The sequence below is a fragment of the Hippocampus comes genome, unplaced genomic scaffold (assembly GCF_001891065.2).
Source record: "Hippocampus comes isolate QL1 unplaced genomic scaffold, H_comes_QL1_v1.1 scaffold170, whole genome shotgun sequence".
Taxonomy (NCBI): domain Eukaryota; kingdom Metazoa; phylum Chordata; class Actinopteri; order Syngnathiformes; family Syngnathidae; genus Hippocampus; species Hippocampus comes.
In genome coordinates, this window is record NW_017806171.1 from 470,998 (window position 1) to 492,944 (window position 21,947).

Genomic DNA, 21,947 nt, shown 5'->3' on the forward strand with positions numbered 1-21,947 from the left:
GCGTGCGAGCCGACGTGAGCGACATTCAGTTGGCGCAGCTGCTCCCCAACACGGCGTATTCCATCTCGGTCTTGGCTCAGTACGGAGAAGCCATCAGCCAGCCGATGAAGTCCGTCGGAGTCACATGTAAGTGCACGCACTCGGCACTTGGGAACTTAATTGATTGCAGGTGGCAGAAGGTCGCATGTGGGATGTGCACATCACAAAGACGTTACTCTGGCAGTGAACTTAACACTGGCCTGGCCTGAACAGAGTCCTGACCTGAAACCCGCGACAACACCCTTGGGATGAATTCCATCGGAAATTGGGAGCCAGGTCTCTCTCTTTGTGGAATTTTCTCCGAGACCTTCAAAGGGCTCTCAAGTCCTCCCTGACAAATCAAGAAAAAGTGACTTTGGGTCACCGCCGCCAGTCAACTCGCATGATTTGTTTGGCAGGCTTTTCTCGCCGGATGCCCCTCCTGACGTAACGCACCATTTTTGTCCGGGCTCGGGACCAAAGCCCCCCCAACGGATCAGTTCAAGCACAAAACATGATGACTGAAGTCCATGACCCCTTCTTCTGCCCACACTGATCTTCCCACCAAAAATGTTCCCGATGTGCTATTTAAGTCCAGGTTTTTGGACAAGTGACGCCATTTGAAACGGGAAGTGAGAAAACCCCCCCCAGATTTTGGCCCGCGGCAGTTGATTGGTGGATATTTTGAACAAAAACTTGTCAGCCAGTCAGAGAAGGGCTTTCCTCGGGTGGAAGAACCAAAAGCGAAGCTGCGAAGTGGTGACCCATGGCAGCCGTAAACGTACCAATGGCTTGTCACTTGAATTCGCATGGCAACGAGCCACTAGTTCTGGCCAAAAAGGGATTGTAAAGAAGTGCCACATTTGATAAAGAGGTGGAAAAAGTCATGTAGACCTGCAAAAATGTCAACTCCATCTGCCAGGAAACATTTCTGGGGGTGGTTCAGTGGAAAAATCGCGCTTCTCTATTTCAAACCAAAAACAAAAAGGTATATTTTTGGCAGCTTGCTGGTGCTTTCTTGAAAGAATGTTCCGCATGTTACAAATTGTGCCACGGTATGTCAACTCCTGAGTGGAGTCCTCCCACCTCTGCTCTTGATTTGCAAATCAAGCCCAGATGACGTTTGCGCTGTCACCTCAGCAGTGAGCGCGGCAGGCGTGCTCGCAAAATGGATTCGCCGAGCCTTCATGACATTCCCGTCAGGTCACTTGGTGACTTTCTCGATGACTGTGACAAAAAATATCCTCCTCGATTTGCCCCGAGGGGTGTCCTGACGCTGTGATGCCTGCTTGGGTTCCCCCTAGTGGCCATGCCGCCCGCCGGCGCCCTGAGAATCAGCGGCGTGACTCACAGCAGCATGAGGCTCAACTGGGACGCGGCGCCCGGCCTGGTGCGCAAGTACATCATCACCTACAAGCCCGAGGGCGCCGAGGCCAAAGAGGTGAGAGCGGCGTTTCCTCCTCTTCCCGCTCGTCGTACTTTTGTCGCTCTCGCCCGTTTGACCTCCTGTGCCGTCGTCGCAAAAGACGATGGACGGGCACGGCGGTGTCGGATTTGCATCGGTCACCACAAGGGAGCCTGAAATGTTGCCTGTAAAATTACCCCCCCCCCCCCCCCTGTTACGGTTGTTCGGAAGGAAGGAAGGAGGGAAGGAAGGCGATTGCATCCGATTAAGTTGTGGAAAGTGGAGAGGTGCGACGAGAGAGGCCGCCGGGAGGGCCCTCTCCTCCCCCGCCTCCCGTTATCCGGCTGCCACTCTGTCCTCATTATTCCTCCTCCTCAAAGCGTCTGGGATGAATCACGCGGCACCAGACTTTTCCAGCCAGCTGTGATGGATGACACGAAGCAGCCCCGCTCGCTCGTCTTCTCTTGGGGTTGGGGTTTAGCCACCAAGCCTCCTGCTCTCCTCCGCGTCCGCGACGGACCTCAGGCCAACTTTTGTCGTCTGCCCACGCTCAGTGCCGTACGTTGGCCTCCGGCCGACATGGAAAAAGCCTTCCGTGCATCAAATGTGTTTTCACCTCCACCATATGTCAAATATGCTCCAGCTCAGTTAAGAACATCATCCTCGTGCCAGAAGCTTTACACACTCCATCTGCAAAACTTGCTTACCACTATTACACTGCCACACACACACACGCACACACACACACACACACACACACATGCATAGAACTCTAAAAATAAAAATCCATATATCATTTCATATATCTGCCATGGATCGAAGCCCAACTCAACCGCAATAATGAAATAAGTGACGCTCATTGTAACTGCCATGAAAGAAATGTTTTTTGAAGAGGAAAAAAATGCGGGAGTAAGGAAGTGTTTCCACAAAAAAAAAAAAAAAATGGGGTCTCAATTCACCTGCAAAAAATAAGAATAAATCCCAAATTAGCAAATTCCGAGCCGCAAACGTGCAGGTGTCAGCTGTAATAGCAAAAGTCACGTAAGCCTAATACGAACATAAAATGCGACGTAGCAAAGAATGACTACCAGAAATCAGCCTCACTGTTACAATACTTGCAAACCTAAAAAAGGGTTGCCCCTCAAATGCACGCACGTGGCGCAGCAGCAACACATACAAGGCGATGATGCGGCAATGCCGACTGCCTCGTCTTTTCTGCCCTGCGGGAAGAACAACTTTGACTTGATTCTGGGAAGCCTCTGGGGCCCCTTCTTCTTGGCCTTAGTTGCTTTGCGCCGTTTCCAGCGGGGCTCGGTGCTGCCGCCCAGCTTGTTGTGGCCCAACGTGGTACTACATCAAAGCTGGCCAACTCTAAATTCCGACTTGGCTGCGTTCGGGTCGGCTGCGTGACTCGTTGCTATTAGCGCGTCATTGTCATGACTGCGTGTTTGAAAATGTTCCGACAACAGATGGAAGTCCTCGGCGATGTCACCAGTCTGGACGTGCCGGGGCTCACCTCCCAGACGGAATACGACGTGGCCGTGACCCCCGTGTACGACGAGGGTCCCGGGAACCCCATGCTCGGAATGGCAGTCACAGGTCTGCCGTACTTTTCCACACTTTTTTGTTTTCTGATATTCACTGACGAATTCAATGAGGAATGTTCCTTTTTCCAGTGGTTTTAACGAGCCGTCTTCAAGGAGTTAACGTCACGTGCGCTCCTCCTGCTTTCTGTCAACAGATGTAGTTCCTGCTCCCAAAAATCTCAGGTTCTCCAACGTGGACCTGACCTCCTTCAGGGCCACGTGGGAGCACGGAGCGCCCGACGTGTTGCTCTACCGTATCGGCTGGGCCAAGAAAGGAGACAGCGACTTCCAGTCTGTAAGCTGCAAACACTCTCTCACACATTCACATGCAAACACACGACAGACGTAGTGGTATGGGTACAGTGATCCCGCATTTATGGAGGGGTGATACGTTCCAGACTCATCCGCAATTGTTGAAAATCTGCCATCGTGAGAGAGACCACATAAAAACGAGGGCCTGACCCATGCAGATTTTTTTAAACTTGATTTTTAAATGTGGTACTACACTGAAGGAGTGCAACCTGAAGTTGGGATTTACCTGTACATTCTAAAACGCTGAAAGAAAAAAACTGAGCGCTTCAAAATCTGCGTGATTATGGGGGGCGGAATCAGCATACGTGACAACTTTGCCATCTGTTTGTGTCCGTCGCCTTGCAGTCCATCTTGGGCAACGATCAGACATCGTATCTTCTGGAGGGCTTGGACCCGGACACCGAGTACACGGTCACCGTGACGGCCATCTACCCGGACGAGTCCGAAAGCGAAGACTTGATGGGAAACCAGCGCACATGTGAGTCCTCAACTCTTTGCCATACGTACTCGTTGGACTTGCGTAGACGTCAGAAGAACCAAACTTGTCACCTCGCGATTTGGGCTGAAATTTCAGGATGAACCGAAACTGCACTCTAACCTTGATGGTAAATGGGCTGTGGCTTAGAAGGCGCTTTAGTATCTTGCTCAAGGACACTTTGTGTCTTCGTCACATCTCCGCTGAGTTGCACCGTCGTGCAGTTGACTTTGGAGTCAGCCAATCCTCCATGAAGCGTCTTCAGTTGGTCCAGAATGCCGCTGCTCGCCTCTTGACCGCTACTCGGAAGAAGGAGCACGTCACTCCTACGCTCCCTATACATTGAAGAGTTCTTTTGAAGAGCCAATGATTCATTTTCAAAACTTGACATGGCCTGGCCCCACCTAACCTCTTGGAGCTCCTCAGTCTCCGCCCGGTGCCTCAGGTCTGCGAACCGGACGTTGGGCAAGTCCCCCCCCCTCCCCCCCCGCCCATTTTGGAAACTTGTCTCCAAACTCATTTTTAGTCTTTGGCTTTTGTCTCGGCATGAGACTTGATTTGGAGTCGCACTCTTTTGATTCCCATCTACTGATCTTTATTCATTCTTTTGTGGTTGTATGAATTCTTTCTGCTCCACATGTAAACAGCGATGGTTGTTTCAAAGTGCTCTAGAAAGACACTTGACTCGAGTTGAGCGATCATGTCCCGCTTGGACTAGTATTATTATTATTATTATTAGACTTAGTATTTGAGCAGTCGTCTTCATGTTGACATCTTGAGAGCAAGAAGATGGCCAACAGCTGCTCAGCGGTGCTTCGCCATCAAGGGGGAAGCGACCCCTCATCAGCTTAGCCTGTCATCAGCAGGTTCCCACAGAATGACCGGAAGGCTCACAGAAAGGCAGAAAAGTGGACATCCTTGAACATTTTTGTGGCTCAGACACCTGTTGTGAATTTTACAGTGCACTTTCGGTTGGTCCGGAAATTTCACCCCGCATTTCTTGATTATGAGTGTCATGGACTGTAATATATGTCGAGTGTTACGCTGTAATGAGCTTGTTTTCTCTTTGTAGTGTTGAAGGCTGTGGACGGTATGTCAATGAAATGCTCCTGATTTGTTTGTTTCTTCTCTTCACAAGTGCATGTGTGTTTCAAGGGACACTTGAATGTGATTGGGGGGGGGGGGCATCCACCAAACACACATGTACTTGAAACCATGCAGCAAAGAACAACAGCAACCACGTTGATGACTGACTCAACCTCCCTTAATTCATTCTCATGTAACATCATTGCATCATCACACAAGCTGTGACATCATCATCACCATCACCAGTCGTGTTGCATGTGCTGCTGTCGGTTTGGTTGTCACGGAGCGATCATGTAAACGTGGAAGTACTGCTTCAACTCCTGTACCACAAGTGCAGCCTCTGAAATGGACCAAAGTCGAAATGAATTTTTGCTCTCGCTGCTCCATCCAGTAATTGCCTTCAATACTCTGAAACATGTTCCCGTAGCTTTTTGAACATTGTGAACCGAGTCGTGGAAAAAATGCAAAACAAAGACCGTCATGGAAAAAAATGGAACGCATTTCCAGAGGCGCTGCAGTGGGACAATTGCGACTGTCTTTCGGGTTTTGGGGGTCTCCATAAAATATATTGTACTGTATTGTTTTGTATGGAACCACAAAAACATGGCGCGATTTGTCAAGAATGAGCGGATAGCCACAAAAAGAGGTATCGAAGAAATCAAGAGAGACATTTCTGATATTGGGCGGGGCTGTTGGCGATGAGAACAACTGGATAAAAGACATCAAAAGAAGAAATACTCAAGTAAAGTAGAGATACCTGAGAAACATCCTTTTGTGATCAGTCCTTTGACACCAAACCGGCTTATCGCTTCTTCCGTTAGCCTCGGAAGCGTCACCATCTCACCTTCATCATCATCATCATCATCATTCTCATCTTCATCACCCTCATCCCATCCACGCCGCCGTCCTCGCCAGTGTGCGGGCTTGACTTTGTTTTCGTGTGTTTGTGGTGGCCGCAGTGCGACCGGAGCCTCCTCGCAACATGCGAGTTTACAACGCCACCGTCAGCACGCTGGCCGTCAAGTGGGACCCGGCCCCGGGACCCGTGCAGAACTACAAGATTCGCTACGCACCGCTGGCCGGAGGCGAGCCGCTCGTGGTACGTCAACGCTCACGTCACCGCCGCCGCCGTCGCCACCTTGTGGCGCTGGTAACCTGTATTATCTTGAACACGAGCAGACGCAGGTGGGAGGCAAGAAGACCAGCACGGTCCTGCAGAAGCTGACGCCCGACACGCCGTACCGGGTCACCATGACCGCCGTCTACGCCACCGGCCCCAGCAGAGACGTTTCGGCCGACGGAAGAACCAGTGAGCAACACGCGCCACACAAACGCGTATCCTCTGACTAGCATCAAAAGTAGCGGTGGCAGCACCGGCTGCCCTTCCGAAGCTGTCAAATTTTTTGGCGGTGGCGCTAATCGCTGGCCTCCTCCGCAGAGCCTCTGGGCGGCGTGAGGAACCTTCAGGTGCTCAATCCCACCATGACCACGCTGAACGTGCGCTGGGAGCCCGCCGAGGGCCGCGTCAAGGAGTACAAGGTGGTCTACGCCCCTGCCGCCGGAGGCGCCGAGAGCATGGTAGGACTGGTAGGACCCCCAACGCCACCTTCTTGTGGGCGGGGCCGGCACCTGAGCCAAGCCTGTGGAAGTACATCTGGCGCACTCGCTATTTCAATTTCGAGTTTTGAATGCATTGCTTTGAATTGGAATTTTTCAAAGGAGACAAAAATGAATCTAAATGTAACAGTTCAACAATTATGGGGGGGCTGTCTGGAAGGACAGGTAGCCTTGGAAAAAAAAAGAAGTGTTTGAATTTGAAATTCCGACTCAGAAAGTCAAATTGAGACTCCGATGGCCCAGATCTCCTTTCGTGGGCCGCGTCGCGACTGGCTCACAGATGAGATTGTGTTTTGCGGTGGCTTTTAGGAGCAAGTGTCAGCCGGCACCAGCAGCACCACCCTGAGGGGCCTGCAGCCCGACACCCTCTACACCGTCTCCCTGGTGCCCGTCTACGCCGAGGGCGACGGCAAGATCATTTCACAAAACGGACGGACGAGTAAGCATTGTGCAAGCGTTGCGATCTGGCCCGTTGCTGGCGTCATCCACAATGTGGAGCTCGACGGCTGCTCTGTGACCTTCAGGGCCCCTGGGTGGCGTGAAGAACCTACAGGTGACCAACCCCACCATGACCTCGCTTAACGTCAAGTGGGACCCGGCCGACGGAGCCGTCCGCTTGTACAAAGTGTTTTTCTCACCCGTCGCCGGCGGGCGCGAGGAGATGGTGAGAACGCGGCACGGAGCGATTTCGGCAAAGTGCGAGCGGAATCCGGCTTTTTACGGCGTTGCGTTCCGCAGGAGCAAGTTCCTGCCACCACCACCGACATCATCCTCAGGAACCTTGTGCCCGACACCGCCTACTCTGTGTCGGTGTTGCCCGTGTACCCGGCCAGGGAGGGAAAGCGACAGACTGAGAGCGGAAAGACTCGTGAGTCAACGCGATGACGTACTCATCCGTGTCAATTCGGCAGAGGGATACGTCCACATGGCGTCCTGAAATGACATGGAAGGCTTGGTTGACTCGACGCGGAGAAGTTGGTCCCCTCTTGTGGTGACGCCAGGTTGAATTGTTTTCCTGCAGTACCTCTGGGCGGCGTGGGCACCATGCAGGTGACCAACCCGACCATCACCACGCTGAAGGTCTCCTGGAACCCCGCCGATGGGAACGTTCAGGGCTACAAAGTCATCTACGTGCCGGAAGATGGCGGCCTGGAGATTGTGGTGAGTGGCGGCCGCACGCACAAGTGAGAGTAAATCAGGTGTGGCGCGTGAAGACGTCTTTTCAGTTGAACTTGACACATTTTTGCGTAGCCCTCGCGAGCAGCTCTCAGTCGGTTAAACGGTTGTCGGTGGACCCTCGCGCGCCGACGGTGTCTCGGTCATCAGGACGTCCTCCGACGTAGTGCTGATGCGGTTTTGCAGGAGCAGGTATCTGAGAGCACCACCAGCACCGTCCTGGAGAAGCTCCTCCCCAACACCCGCTACACCGTCACCGTGGTGCCCGTCTACGCCGAGGGTGACGGGCCCAGTCTGACCAACAGTGGAAAGACCAGTGAGTCCCCGCCCCCAAAGTGCAAAGACATGTCACCCGGTTGGATTTGGAATTCACGAACATCATTCAGAATTGCTCCAAACTGCATTTTGGTTGATTCGATTGGCTCATAACTCCAAATTTATCTGGCGAGACTGCCACGTAAGAGCGGACGAGTAACTTGAGGAATTCAGCCGGTCAACGAAGGTATCGTTGAACGGGTTGGTGGTATGCATGTCGTCAGAGCCGCTGGGTAAGGTGAGGAACCTTCAGGTGTTGGATCCGACAAGCAGCAGCCTCAACGTGCGCTGGGAGCCGGCAGAGGGCAACGTGCGCGAGTACATCGTCATCTGGGTGCCAACTGCGGGCGGAGACCAGGATGTGGTGAGGCCCCGCTCTGCATTTTCACATTGTGGACGTGATGGTCCACCAGGAAATCCGCTCCATAGGCAGTGGGGGTCGGATTTTGGGCTTTTGCATCTTCCCCATACAAGTGTCACATGTGCATCTGCCTCCCTAAACCAGGACCAGGTGTCGGGATCCACCACCTCAACGGTGCTGAAGAACCTGCAGTCCGACACCGAGTACAGCGTCACCGTGGTGCCCGTCTACCACGAGATGGAGGGATTGCCGCAGACCGAAAACGGGAAGACAAGTGAGTGGGACGCCTCGACACTCGTATCACAAGAATGCAGCCACGTAAACGTTGCCCTGTAAAAGTTGAACCGTCTCCACGTGGTGTGCATTTATGCCATGGCCTGTCCTGCGCTTTGTCGCCATCAGATCCGGTGGGGGGGGTGAAGAACTTGCAGGTGGTGGACCCGACCATCAACACGTTGACGGTGCGCTGGGATCCGGCGGTGGGCAACGTGCGCACCTACAGGGTCACGTACTCGGCGGAAAACGACGAAGAACAGCGCACGGTAGGTGCCGCCGCGCCATCCTCACCTGACTTGAGCAAGTCGTCGTGCCCGGTCTCATGTGCCCGCTCTGCAGGAGGAGGTGTCAGGCGGCACCACCAGCCTGGTCCTGAGGAACTTGGACACGGACACGGTGTACAACGTGGCCGTGGTGCCCGTTTACCCCGACGTGGAGGGCATCGTGCAGGCCGACAAGGGCAAGACCAGTAAGTGCGAGCGTCCGAGGAGGCCTTCGGGAACAAACATTGCTTGGCATTTTATGCCAGTCAGATAATTGAATCTTGCGCTCAGACATGGACGCCATTGTCAGACGTGATCAACAAGTGCCGGAATGTGCTAGCCTAGCGACATTCGCGCTTCTTGCACCGCGGGCCAGTTTCACCCCGAGGAGCTATTTGGAGTTTGGACAGGCATAGAAACAAATACAAAGAGGGGGATTCAAAGTCAACTCGCCATGAAGTTGAACGTACAAGCATACCACGCGAGTCTGTCCGACGTCTCGTCTTTCTTTCTTTTTAAAGAACCTCTGGGTGGTGTGAAGAACCTGCGCGTGAGCGACCCCACCACCAACTCGCTGCGAGTGCGCTGGGACGCGGCCGAGGGCGACGTGCGCCACTACAGGATCAGCTACCAGCCCGTCACCGGAGGAGACCAGCTCATGGTGCGCTCATGTCCTTTCCAAACGTGATGCGATGCCACGCATGCTTGCGGGTGGCAAAAGCACTCAAGTTTTGGAGGAATTTAGCGTATTTTTAGTGCACCTCGCTTTTCTCGGTGTAAATAACTCCCATGCTGAAAGAGCCGCCCTTGCAAAAAAAAAAAAGTGACGGAGGTCTTGCGTGTGTTTGTCCAGACTCAGGAATCGGGCATGGCGACCAATACCATGCTGAGGGAGCTGCAGCCCGACACGGAGTACACAGTGACGGTGGTGCCCATCTACGCCGACGTGGAGGGAAAAAGCATGTCAGACAACGGCAAGACCAGTAAGTTGATATTTGGAAATCCGCCCATCAACTCGGGCTGCAGTCAATTATAATTTTTTTTTTTTTTAAAGTGGCTTTCACAGTCCAAAAATATTGCGTCTGTGGAATAAGAATGAAGCCGAGCAATTCATCAGTCTTCCTCAATCCAATGCTGGGCACGTCTGCCAAAACGAAGGAAACATTTGCGCTATTTGCGGAAGGTCACGAGATCGATCCCAGAAAACCAGTTAGTGGACTTCCAGTGTGTGGAAGCCTCCACCCCAATTTGTCTCACCGCGCGTGTGAGCCAGATGGGAAATTGCCAACGTTTGCCCGCTGTGTCGGACAGAGGCGCTGGGCGGAGTCAAGAACCTGCAGGTGACCGAGCCCACCACCAGCACACTCAAGGTCACCTGGGAGCCGGCCGAGGGAAACGTGCGCCAGTATCGACTCTTCTACGTGCCTGCAGCCGGCGGCGCGGAGGACATGGTTCGTGCCTGTGTTTGCTTTCTTCTTGTGCATGCCAAATATGAGCAACAACATTGCTTTGATTGCTTACACTCGGTCCAACACCTTGGTGCCACAAAAAGGCCTCTTTGAATTCCAGGAAAAGCTTTTCTTTTCACTTTCACTTTAAATTCAAAGCATGCGAGCAGTCTCTCTATTGTCAGCACTTCATTTCGAAAAGAAGTCAGGATATTTTGCATTTGTAGAGTTGTCCACCGGGTGAAAGGCTTGATGTATGATGATTTAAGGCTACTGTTTCCGCAAAGATATCCAAGGCTTGGAAATGTGAGTGGTCGCATCCTTGATTCCTGCGTGTGCATTTGTGTGGGATCAGGAGCAGGTATCGGGGGGAACCACCAACACCGTGCTGAGGAACCTCCTCTCGGACACGCCCTACACCGTCACTGTGGTGCCCGTGTACCCGGAGGGCGAGGGTCTGCGCCAGTCTGAGCTTGGAAAAACACGTAAGTCCACCTCCATTCACTCTTTTCATGCGAGCGTTCTGAGGAAGCTCCCAGTTGAACTGGAAAGCTCTCATGTGGGCCACAGGGAAGAAATAAAGGACTCGAGATTGATCCCTGTGGGAGGCCGGTGTCTCATTCAAATGTAAACCTGGAAAACTTAGTTGGAGCCCAAAAACAGAGGTGGGGGACGATAGTCGCGTGGCTTCCTCCACCTCTGCTCCACCCCTACACAAATGGCGATTGAGAAGCAAAACGTTGCTTATTAGCACAACTGAATACAAATAATTGTTGCTTTTACTTACCGAGCTCCACTTGCTGGATTCTTGACACTTTCCCCCAAACATCACCGCATGTGTGTGTGCGCGTGTGCGCAGGCGTGTGTTGTGTTGGACAGGCTGGCGTGCAGACGGCGTGTCGCGCTCACTCAGCAAAGTCCCATCTTAATTGGAGCGCCGCGCAAAGATTCCACACAGAGTTCCAGTGGCAAACATCAAGTTGAATTTTTTCTTGATGTCTGTGTGATGTACTGCTCAACACTTGGCAAGTGGCAAAAGTCAAAGTAGAAATACTGGAGTTTAAAAAAAAAAAAAAAAAAATGAGAGTACATAAGTTAAGTCCAAATTGTACTTGAATACATGTTCAAAACAAACGCTTCTTAATGAGTACATGCAGATGTATTGAACTTAAAGTTCAAACAACGGAGGTGTACTTAGGCAGTGATACTTTCACGTGCCACAAGAGGGAGCCCACATTCCGCACTTAGACAACTCCTGAGCTAAGGAAAACAGCCTGAAAGAATCCAGGTTAATTGCAGATGGGGTTTTTTTTTTCAATTAGACTGACAATTTTTTAAACGACAGAAGCTTTTAGTCCGGCACGGCCTCCAACAATTATCTGTAACGACGGGAAATGAATTTAGGGAGTCAAGTAAAAATGAATCAAAACTCAAATTAAGATAGTTGAATAATCCGTGGAGTAAGGGCGTGTTTGTAATTGATGAGTGTCCAGCCAGCACTACTTGTGGAGGCGATGGTTGCGATTGACAAGGATGAAGTCACGAGCTGGAATGCGAGCAAAGACTCAAGTGGAGGCAGCAGACCGATGGAAATCTGGTGAGGTCTGCTTGTGCTTACACAAGAGCAGTTGTGTAACTGCTGAGCACATCGTCTGCAGGCTGTCTCACTACCTACTGCGTCCTTTTTTTTTTTTTTTTTCGCTCTTCTTGGAACTCAAGTGTCTCTGAGTGCCATGTATACACTTGCGCACATCTGCTTTGCTTTAGCCAGCTGAGCTTTTCCTTCAGGACACTTTAGCTGTTTTTCCTTCATTTGCAGCCCCACGCTTTCCGTCAATGAGCCCCATGACTAACCCATTTCTCACGCGTAAATGTTTCACATCAGCAGGACAGTTTGAAAGTCTCGCAAAGACAAACCAAGTCAATATAAAAAGCAGTTGGAAAGTGACGGTTCGATTTGTTGTGCGAAAACCGTCTGTGTGAAAAGGGGAGAGTCTCCCGAACTGAAAAAGTGCTTGGCAGCAAGAATTGCATCTAAATGTTTGTGATAACTACCGATGAGTCATTTGCATTGCGCTAGAGGAATTTTTAGCCACCTCTTCTTGACAGAATTGTTGGAATGCAGTCATATTGGAGGCTTTTGTGACAATGGGCTGTGTCATAAGGACATACCACAGCATCATCTCATTTGCAAAAGTTGAAACTGTGACTTGGCTGCTCCCAGACCTTCATGTACGTTGGTTTTTAACCACTTACAGGGGGACTTCACATTTTGGGGTTGTAGGCGTGCTGCATAAGCGGAGATCACTTGAGCTTGAGGGAACTGACTGGTGGCCTGATGTTTGTCTGCAGGATATCCTGGTAGACGGCAGAAATCAGGGTCCCATTAGTCAAAGCAGCTCGTCCAGGTCCTGAAGTCACAAAGCAGAACTTTGATACTGAACTGAAGTCTATCCCAGAAGACTTTGGGAAAGAGGCGGGCGCATACGTTTTTCACTTTCTTGTGTTCAGACACAGAATTTTTGGGGGGGAGAAGAGAAATTGTCAGAGCACGCTGGCAGTTTCAGCTGATTTCTCAGCCTTCAACAGAGCTGTCACCGCTCCCTTGCGTGATGTATCTTGATGAAACATTATTTTTCTGAACACAACAAATCGAAATACTTATTATCAAAGAAGACAAGATGAGGAGTGGTCGCCAGCCAATTTACAGACAAAAACAATAGTTGACACTCGTGTTTCTCATCCATACTGGACAATTCAGTCTTCAATGGAGTTAATATGAATGTTTTTTTTAAAATTTTTTTATGCGAGCAAGCACAGAGGAAAAAATGAGAACTCCACGCAGGAATGCCGGGGCTGAAATTCTAACCCCAAACTCAGAACTGGGAGACAGTCATGCTTAGCGGTCTTTCACCACTCTAGGCCATGTCTACCTGTAAATCAGATTGATTTGAACGTCGTCTTTTTTGTCTTCTGTCGACATGTGTAAAAACTATCAGCAGCACTCTCCCACCAGTTGTGATTCCTGAGGCTTTTCAGGAATTCCTGTCATGCTTGTCATATCAACGCCAAACGTAATGTTGTCCTCAAGGGGTAGAGAGGAAGACGAGCCGAAGTAGCCTGTCGTCTGCTGGCTCCAATGTGGCGAGACAAGAAAATAGGCAGAAGGTTTGACGATGTCTGTGGAGGTTGTCCTCAGTCCAGGTCACGGCAACAGTATTCTTCTTGCTTGTTGAAGATCGTTCACCATTCGTCGTTGCCGTCCAGCAGACTCGGTCTTGCTTTATTGCCTCATCACGCTCGACGTTGTAGGTTGTGCACTTTACGGGTATGTCTTTGCTGGTTGTGACCGAAGAGTTGAGAATCAAACGAAGTGGAGGCCCCATCTTGCCAGAGACGTCAGGAAGCCTCCACGGCACCTGCAACGTCCAAATGAAGAAGCCTTTTGAATTCAAGGTGAAACAAATTTGCCAAGCAACGAGCGCCCGGTTGCCTCCAGTTGAACTTTGTTGGCGGACCCGAGTTTGAGTTGCGACAGGACGGCAGGGCTGCGTTGGCTCTCCGTGATCGCATCCATTGCGGCAGATTGGCGGCCAGATTGAGGTGAAACGATTTGCCCCTGTGCTCCTTGCAGTTCCTCGCACGCCCCCGCGCAACCTTCAGGTGTTCAACCCCACCCCCAGCAGCCTCAACGTGCGCTGGGAGCCGGCCACGGGCCAGGTGCAGCAGTACCGGGTGGAGTACGTCCCCTGGAACTCCGCCTCGCCGCCCCAGTCGGTGAGTCTCTTCATTTCAGTTCTTTCTTGACTTCCGTCTCTTTTGTCTCTCTGCCAAAATTGGCAATTAAAAAAAAAAAAAAAATCAATTCAATTGGGTTATTGTGCCGCTTTTGGTTATCTGCAGTAACCTTCTCCGTCCGTGTGTTTACCTCCTGCTGCACGTAGGACATGTTTGCATCCATCCCCGAGCCTCTGTTAGTATTTGGCTGCGGAGATCCTGCTCGATAACGCGATGATGATGATGTGTGCTGGTGGCGTTACGCCCCAAGCTGCCAGCAATGACGGCGCCATGACATCAGCGTGTTGTTTGACTTTTTGCGAAGGTGCTGGTTCCCGGCAATGTCAACAACGCCTTCCTGGACGGCTTGATCCAGGACACGCCCTACCGGGTCACCGTGGTCGCCATGTACCCCGACGGAGAGGGACTGTCGCTCAAGAGCAACGGCAAAACATGTGAGGACAACGTTGGCAGGCTAACTTCACGCGCACCGATGTTGGAAATTGATGCGGTCCAGCTATCTAAAGAGGGGGGGGAACAAGAAAAATCTTCTGACGGGGGGAGGAATAAGCAGTGAGATTGACAGAATGATAAACGTGTTGCCCTCACAGTGCCGCGCGCCGGACCTCGGAACATGCGAGTGTATGAAGCCACCACCAACTCTCTCACCGTCGGGTGGGACCACGCCGAGGGTCCCGTGAGGCAGTATCGCATCGCCTACGCCCCCATGACGGGAGACCCCATCACCCAATATGTGAGTACGCTCGAGCCCCGTTTGCCACGCCCGAGTGTGAGCGCTCGTGATATGGACTGTCAATAAAGACGGCAAACATATTCAACTTAATACAGATATATCTTGTGAGAAATGCCATAGATGGGCAACCGAGACTGGCCATACATGTTACGTTCATCACTAAAGTAAATGCAAGATGTCAAAATGTTCAGCTCTATTTTAAGTGGGCACAGCTTCTTCATCAGTTCCGTTTGCTGAAAGCTGTGACGTGTGTACGACTTTAAAACTGCGCATCAACACGCTTTTGTGGGCCGCCATATTCAGGTGTTTTCAGATTTATGCGAAAGAAGCCGTAAAAAATGATTGCTGAAAAATTTGCCATGAAGTGGGCAGCACAAATGAGGGAAGACTGAAGGAGGAAAAAAAAAATGATGCCTTTGGGGGTCATTTTGGAGTCAATGCACTATTTGGGTCAACTGGATCTGCCCTCGCCGCGCGCAGCCCTGGTTGGGCGTCCAACCTAAGCGATGAAGTCACAGCGTGTCATCCGGCGCGCCGTCAGCTCATAAATCACCTGCCGCTGATTAGTGGGAGTCATTACAAGGCGGCCTTAAACTAACACCGTCACTGCAGCCATTCCGATGGAATTCATGAGGAGCTGAAATACTGATGGCAGCTGCGAGCCTCCAAATTTGTACACTGATGACCGCGATAGTTGACTAAACACCAGATGCACTGGTTTGGGGGAGGAGTTAATGCATGATTTTTTATTTTATTTTTTTATTATTATTGTGATGATGATTGTTGACGTTGTATCTTCAGCGATGACCGCTATAGTTGACTAAACACCAGATGCACTGGTTGGGGGAGGAGCGAATGCATGATTTATTTTTTATTTTTTTTTTTTATTTTTTTATTGTGATGATGATTGTTGACGTTGTATCTTCAGGCCGTGGTTTCGGGCAACAGAAACAACGCCCGGCTGCAGAACCTGCAAGCCGACACGCCCTACAACATCACGGTGGAGGCCATCTACGCCGAGGGCCCCGGGGGACTCCTCAACGGCAACGGACGCACAAGTGATGCATTGCAGACATCCGCGCCCGAACCAATGATTGGGTCCACCTAATCTTTGGTCAACGTTTCCTCTTTGCCCTCCGCAGTCGGCCTGCTGAGCCCGAGGAACCTGCGGGTGTCCGACGAGTGGTACACGCGATTCCGAGTGGCCTGGGACCCCGTGGCGGCGCCGGTGGAAGGATACAGAGTCATATACTCGCCCAGAGGTGACCGTGATCACTTTGCCGCATCCACAGTGCACGCGCCCGTTTCTCGGCAGGGGATACAGAGTCACATGATGATAATTTGTCGTGCATAAAGTTGTCACCCTTCCATCCGCTTTCACCTCACTGTCAAGAAAATGAACACTCACGAACTAAGACTCTCACTGGCATAGTTGTCCAAATCAGAGTTGAAAAAGGATCAGATAAATGTATCACATCTGATTTGATGAAAAGTCCCGCCTTCCTCGCTTTTACTCGCTGTATTTCCCCCGGCAGGCTCTGACCAAGTCACCGACTTCTTTGTGGGCGACGTGACGGCCTACACGCTGCACAACCTCAAGCCCGGAACCACCTACGACGTCCAAGTCTTGGCACAGTACACCGGCGGCCCCAGCGCACCTCTGGCCGGCCCGGGAACCACACGTACGAGCCGACTCTCATGCTAGGCTATGGTAGCTTCACAAGCTAGCTCGTTCGACTTGAAACTGAACATGTCCAAAGCCATTTTCATCAAAGTGGAGTCCCTTTTTATCCAAAATAAGACATTTAAGGCCATACTTAGATCATATTCGACCTTTTTTAAGGTTACTTATTATGTTTAAAGACCACTTTAATCAAAATGGAAGACATTTGAATGAGGTATTTATTGCCACATCAAATGTGACATTTTTTAGGCTATGTTGCCAAAATGAAGACGTAATACAATATTTCATCCCACTTGAATCAAAGTTCACCATTTTTTAGGTTATTTATCAAATTTAAGATGACTTGAATCATAATTGCCTTTTTTTGTTAGCCCACGTAGATAAAATACAACCATTTTTAAGGCCAATTTGATCAAATATAAGACGGGTTGTTATTTCATATTTACATCGCACGTTTAAAATGCTTGCAATTTCTCAATATAGTCATGAAGAAAATATATATTATATTAAGAGTGATGTAAACAGTTTTGCATATACAGAAATTTTCAGATATATGAATTGATGAAGTAGTAAAATCCAAACAATGAAAGCTGTCTTTTTCCAGTGTTCCTGAACGTGAGCAACATCCAAACGTACAACATCGCTCACGACAAGTTCTGCATCAAGTGGACGCCTCACCGAGCCGCCACGTCCTACCGCATCCGCCTCAACCCGCTGGACCGTGAGTGGACTTTTTCCGCCACTTGTTTGCCTCGCATGTGAACGTGCCCCGGGCATCGGCATGCGCGGTCCCCCCGCAAATGTTTTGGAGACGGGCGGCAGATGTTTGGAGGCGCGTCTCCAGATGATGAGCTCATCGGCGGGCTGCGGCACACCGATGTGAGGCGTGCCCCTCCGTGCGCTTCGGACACGCCACAGGTGTTGGCCTGCATTGAAAGTGGCCGGGCCACCAGCATGTGTTATTTTCCTCATTTGTCATAGAAGTCATACGGAACGTTGTTTCACGCAGCCCGCACGCTTTGAAAATTTCAAACAGAACCTCATGAATCGTCTCGCGTGAATTCAATGGTCGCTCATATGTCATTCGAAGCTCCAAAGATGGGCAAACGTAAACGAGCATAGACGGTTGCTGCGCTACGCTGACCTTGTCTTCTTGACCCGCAGCGTCGAGCAGAGGTCAGCAGGAGGTCACCATCCCCGCCGGTCTGCCGCAGTACTGCTTCGACGGACTTTCCCCCGACGCCCCTTACACCGCCACCGTTTACGTCCAGACGCCCAACCTGGAGGGACCCGGCGTCAGCGCCAAGGAGAGAACCCGTGAGCGAGCCGTCCCAAAGCGCCGCCGCCGTGTCCTGCCCGTTCCGAAGGCGTTGCTCTAACACCCTGCGCGTTTGCTCTGTCACAGTGGTCAAGCCGACTCCCGCGCCCACGCTCCCGCCCACTCCCAGTCCGCCGCCCACCATCCCCCCGTCCTGGGCAGGTAGGCTGTTCACTTATTGTGGATTGGGTAGCGTAGCGGATTTTTTTTTTTTTGGGGAAAAAATGTACGGTACACGTCTATGAGGTAAGCGAATTGAATAGAGCCCACCACTGCTCGTTCGAAGGAAGTGTAATCTGTACCAGGTGGTTTGGATGAAGGAAGAACGGAAGCAGGAACAAAATAAGAGCTGCGCTTCTCCTTCATCTGCTGGATTGTTTGTGGGTGACGAGGACGGTGCATGAAACTTAAAACTTGAATAGTCACCAACGAGGCCAAAAATACTCGGTTGCGACTTTGCGCAGTTGGTGCGCGGATGATCTGGAACGTAAGCCCTACCGCGATGATCTGGTGTTTCTCGAGTGGCTTTTCAAGCGCCGAACGGATGCGCCGTCCATTCATTCAGGCCGGGCCGGGCCTGGCAAGCCGCCAAGGAGGCGGTGTGGCGGCAGCCAGACTCGGAGCCAGCGAGCGAGCGAGCGAGCACCAACCAAACTCCTTCTGTTGCGAGCCCGTGCCAGCGCGTTAATGGCCGCCACATGTGGTGCTGCTTCATGAGGGGAACGGGACCATTCAAAACGTCAGTGGGCTCGTAAAACCAAATCCAAGTCGTACACGACTGCGGCTTCACTTTCAGCTTGGACGTTCTTGTCCCGTCACTTGTCCTCTGGGGAAGCTTCTTGAAAGCTTCCTGGCTGCGCAAAGTGCCAGAGGCGGGCGACTTCAGTCACATGACTTGGACTCGAGTCAGCTTTAAGTCGGCAATACTTGGACTTGTAGCGCTTGCTTTGCTAAAACTTGTGATTCGACTCTGCTTGTCTTGCCAAGCTTGCTTCGTTTTGCCTCTCCTCCAGTTTGCAAAGGGGCCAAAGCAGACGTCCTGTTTCTCATCGATGGCTCGTGGAGCATCGGCGAGGAGAGCTTCGTCAAAGTCGTGCATTTCGTCTCCAGCATGATCGCCACCTTTGATGTCATCGGGCCCACCGGGATGCAGGTTTGTCTGCTCGTCCTTGGCAAGCTCGCTCGCCGTCAAACGGAGGAGGAGGTTCCTGCTGCGATGTCGTATGTTTTGGGAAGACGACGACGGCCATGATGCTGTCTTTGCGCGCAGGTGTCCTTCGTGCAGTACAGCGACGACGCCAAGACCGAGTTCAAGTTCAACTCGTATCAAGACAAAGGCGTCGCCATGGCGGCGCCGCATCACATCCGCTACAAAGGCGGAAATACCAAAACAGGTCAGACTCGCATGCGCGCGCGCGCAATTGCTAGAGCACGCGGCGCCACTAACGCCGGCCACGCCCCCGTCAGGCGTGGCACTGAAGCACACCTACGAGAGAGCCTTCACGGTGGAGAACGGCATGAGAAGGAACGTCCCCAAGGTGGTGGTGGTCATCACGGACGGACGCTCGCAGGATGAAGTGAGGAAGAACGCAGCCAGGTTGCAACACGCAGGTAAGCGCCGCGCCGCCCGCGTTCGGCACCGGCCACGCCATCGTTTTTCCTTTTGCTAAAATGCCCGGGGCGTCTCCCGCGCCGCCCCAGGCTACACGGTCTTCGCCGTGGGCGTGGCCGACGTGGACTTTGTGGAGCTGCAGGAGATCAGCAGCAAGCCCAGCGAGAGGCACGTCTTCGTGGTGGACGACTTTGACCACTTCGACACCATCAAGGAGAACCTGATCAGCTTCATCTGCGAAACGGCCACGTCCAGTAAGTAGCCGCCGGCGCCCCGGCCGGCGCGCCGCGGCAAAAGCGTGCGCCTGTTCACGTTGCTTTGTTGTGCCGCAGCCTGCCCGCTCATCTTTGTCAACGGCTTCACGTCTCCCGGTGAGTAGATGACCTCGCACTCGACATGTTGGGCGGGCAGCACCGTATGAGCGGACGACTTTAGCGCCATTTCGAGACACTTTTCTGCTCATCTGTGCCTGCCTTTGAGGAAAAGCCGAAAACCTCCACATTGTGCAATTCGTGGGGGAAAACTTAAACAGCAAAAGTTTGCAAATAACACGTTACATTTTCAATGAAAAAAAACATGAATGGATCCATTCCCTCCTCCACAAAAAAAAAAAAAAAAAGCCAGACTGAAGGTTGGCGCCCTGACAATCTCGCCAGGCTGTCCCGTTGTCTGATCGCGGCCCTGCTGTCGCTGTTGTTGCTCGGCGACAGGCTTCAGGATGCTGGAAGCCTTCAACCTGACGGAGAAGACGTACGCTCGGGTGAGGGGCGTGTCCATGGAGCCGGGCTCCTTCAACAGCTTCACGGCCTACCGACTGCACCGCAACGCCTTCCTCACCGCACCCACCGCGTGAGTCCCCCCGCCTCGCTCGCCGCGGCCGCTCACAGCAACTCGTCCGTTGTTTGATTGGGCGCTTATTCAGAATAAGCGAGACCGGACCGGTCCCCCACCCCCCACCCATAGCGGGGGGTCCACCGTACAGTCCAAATGCAGTCCCGTCCACCAAACATCTGCCGATGGGCGTAAAACGTACACAATGCAACTAGCTGATGCATATCAGAGGTGATTTCAAACATTTCACATCTGCCGAGATGCAAAATCGTTTAATTGCGTCCGCATTCTCCAAATGAGCAGATGTTTTGCACCGTTGACTCCGTAGCTGGAAGGTGTTTTTGTTGCCCGGCAACAAGGCGGCTGGACAACAGGAGCCCAAGCGGGAAATGGCAGCTCGTCATTGTTTATTGTGCGAAGAAGCGTCCCGGCGCCAGCTTCTCTCGCTTGAAATGATTCCGCCGTGACGCTCTCTTGCGCACGCAAGAAGTATTCCAAGTGGCCGCGCACTTTCGGTTCGCTTTCCTCCTTCCTAAGAGCACCGAGCCATCTGCATCCGCGTCCGCCTTCACGTGGCCGCCATTGTTGTGGTTCGTCAGTCGTGTACGTCACTTGCTCACGATTCAAATGCGGTGACCCGTTGGTCATTTCTCTCCTCGTTGAAATGACCAGCACTTTTGTGCAAGTTGAAGGGGACCGTTTCAGTTTTACAGCTGCTCGCAAGATTGAGGATTTGAGCGTAGCCTGACTTGAACTTGTGTCGCCCGGGCAGCGAGGTGCACCCGGAGGGTCTCCCTTCGGCCTACACCATCATCCTCATGCTGCGCCTCCTGCCCGACACGCCGGCCGACGCTTTCGACGTGTGGCAGGTGTCCTCCGCCGACCACAAGCCCGAGACCGGCGTCACCATTGACCGTGAGTAGGCGCCGTTCGGTCCCGCCGTTGAAAACGGCGAGCCGGCTGCGGGGGATCCTGACGCAGTTGTCGTCGCCTCTCAGCCTCCCGGCAGACCGTCTCCTTCTACAACAAAGACGAGCGCGGCGAGATCCAGCGGGTGACCTTTGACGAGCCTCAAGTCAAGCAGCTCTTCCACGGAAGCTTCCACAAGGTGAGCGCGTGAGCGTGATCCCACTCGCACACCAAAAAATACGAGCATGAATAGTGACAATTCATGGAGAAATTGACGCTAATTACAATAAATGAATCGTGAAGCGGCAGGGGATCGGTTTAAAACATTTTTTTTTTTAAACGCACACATGGGTTTCCAGTGGGGGGAAAGGTTGCAAAAACCCCTAAAAAGTCACCTGGATGTCAGCGATGGCGTTTGCGAGCGTTTGCTTATTCCCGACTTCCAAATCACGCCCGCCGCTGCCATTTTTCGTGGACTTCACAGGCCACCATATGAAAATGCGTCCAGTATAGAGTGATGAGGGAGCTGGGAAGGAGCCAACGATTCCCAAGGCGGCCTCGGACTCCAAACTGCCTTGATTGTCAACAATAGTCAAGACGTCCCAGAACCGCACAGTGTGGCCTCAGCCCGCCTCGCTGGCGTCCCGGCCTGGAAAGTGTTGGGTCAGCGCACTCAAACAATGACATCAGGGGAAGGAGGGGAGGGGGCAGGCGGGCGAGGGGG

General features: G+C 52.1%; 1 protein-coding gene across 1 annotated transcript in view; it reads left to right on the forward strand.

Moving 5' to 3' along the window:
• Nucleotides 1–21,947, forward strand: part of LOC109531715 (collagen alpha-1(XII) chain-like) — a gene marked incomplete at its 3' end in the record, with an annotated part of 57,342 nt that overhangs the window by 29,410 nt on the left and 5,985 nt on the right. The window contains 39 exon segments of the mRNA XM_019896165.1: nt 1–126; nt 1,323–1,459; nt 2,893–3,022; nt 3,165–3,304; nt 3,667–3,799; nt 4,869–4,886; nt 5,842–5,981; nt 6,062–6,191; nt 6,321–6,460; nt 6,809–6,938; nt 7,024–7,163; nt 7,238–7,367; nt 7,521–7,660; nt 7,862–7,991; nt 8,215–8,354; nt 8,496–8,625; nt 8,754–8,893; nt 8,967–9,096; nt 9,412–9,551; nt 9,744–9,873; nt 10,202–10,341; nt 10,694–10,823; nt 13,973–14,115; nt 14,441–14,570; nt 14,727–14,869; nt 15,798–15,927; nt 16,012–16,131; nt 16,405–16,551; nt 17,158–17,274; nt 17,718–17,870; nt 17,959–18,033; nt 18,885–19,024; nt 19,142–19,265; nt 19,339–19,482; nt 19,573–19,737; nt 19,816–19,854; nt 20,194–20,332; nt 21,087–21,229; nt 21,313–21,422. The exon segment at nt 1–126 is cut by the window's left edge and continues 68 nt beyond it. Coding sequence (XP_019751724.1) covers nt 1–126; nt 1,323–1,459; nt 2,893–3,022; nt 3,165–3,304; nt 3,667–3,799; nt 4,869–4,886; nt 5,842–5,981; nt 6,062–6,191; nt 6,321–6,460; nt 6,809–6,938; nt 7,024–7,163; nt 7,238–7,367; nt 7,521–7,660; nt 7,862–7,991; nt 8,215–8,354; nt 8,496–8,625; nt 8,754–8,893; nt 8,967–9,096; nt 9,412–9,551; nt 9,744–9,873; nt 10,202–10,341; nt 10,694–10,823; nt 13,973–14,115; nt 14,441–14,570; nt 14,727–14,869; nt 15,798–15,927; nt 16,012–16,131; nt 16,405–16,551; nt 17,158–17,274; nt 17,718–17,870; nt 17,959–18,033; nt 18,885–19,024; nt 19,142–19,265; nt 19,339–19,482; nt 19,573–19,737; nt 19,816–19,854; nt 20,194–20,332; nt 21,087–21,229; nt 21,313–21,422 — 5,006 coding nt within the window.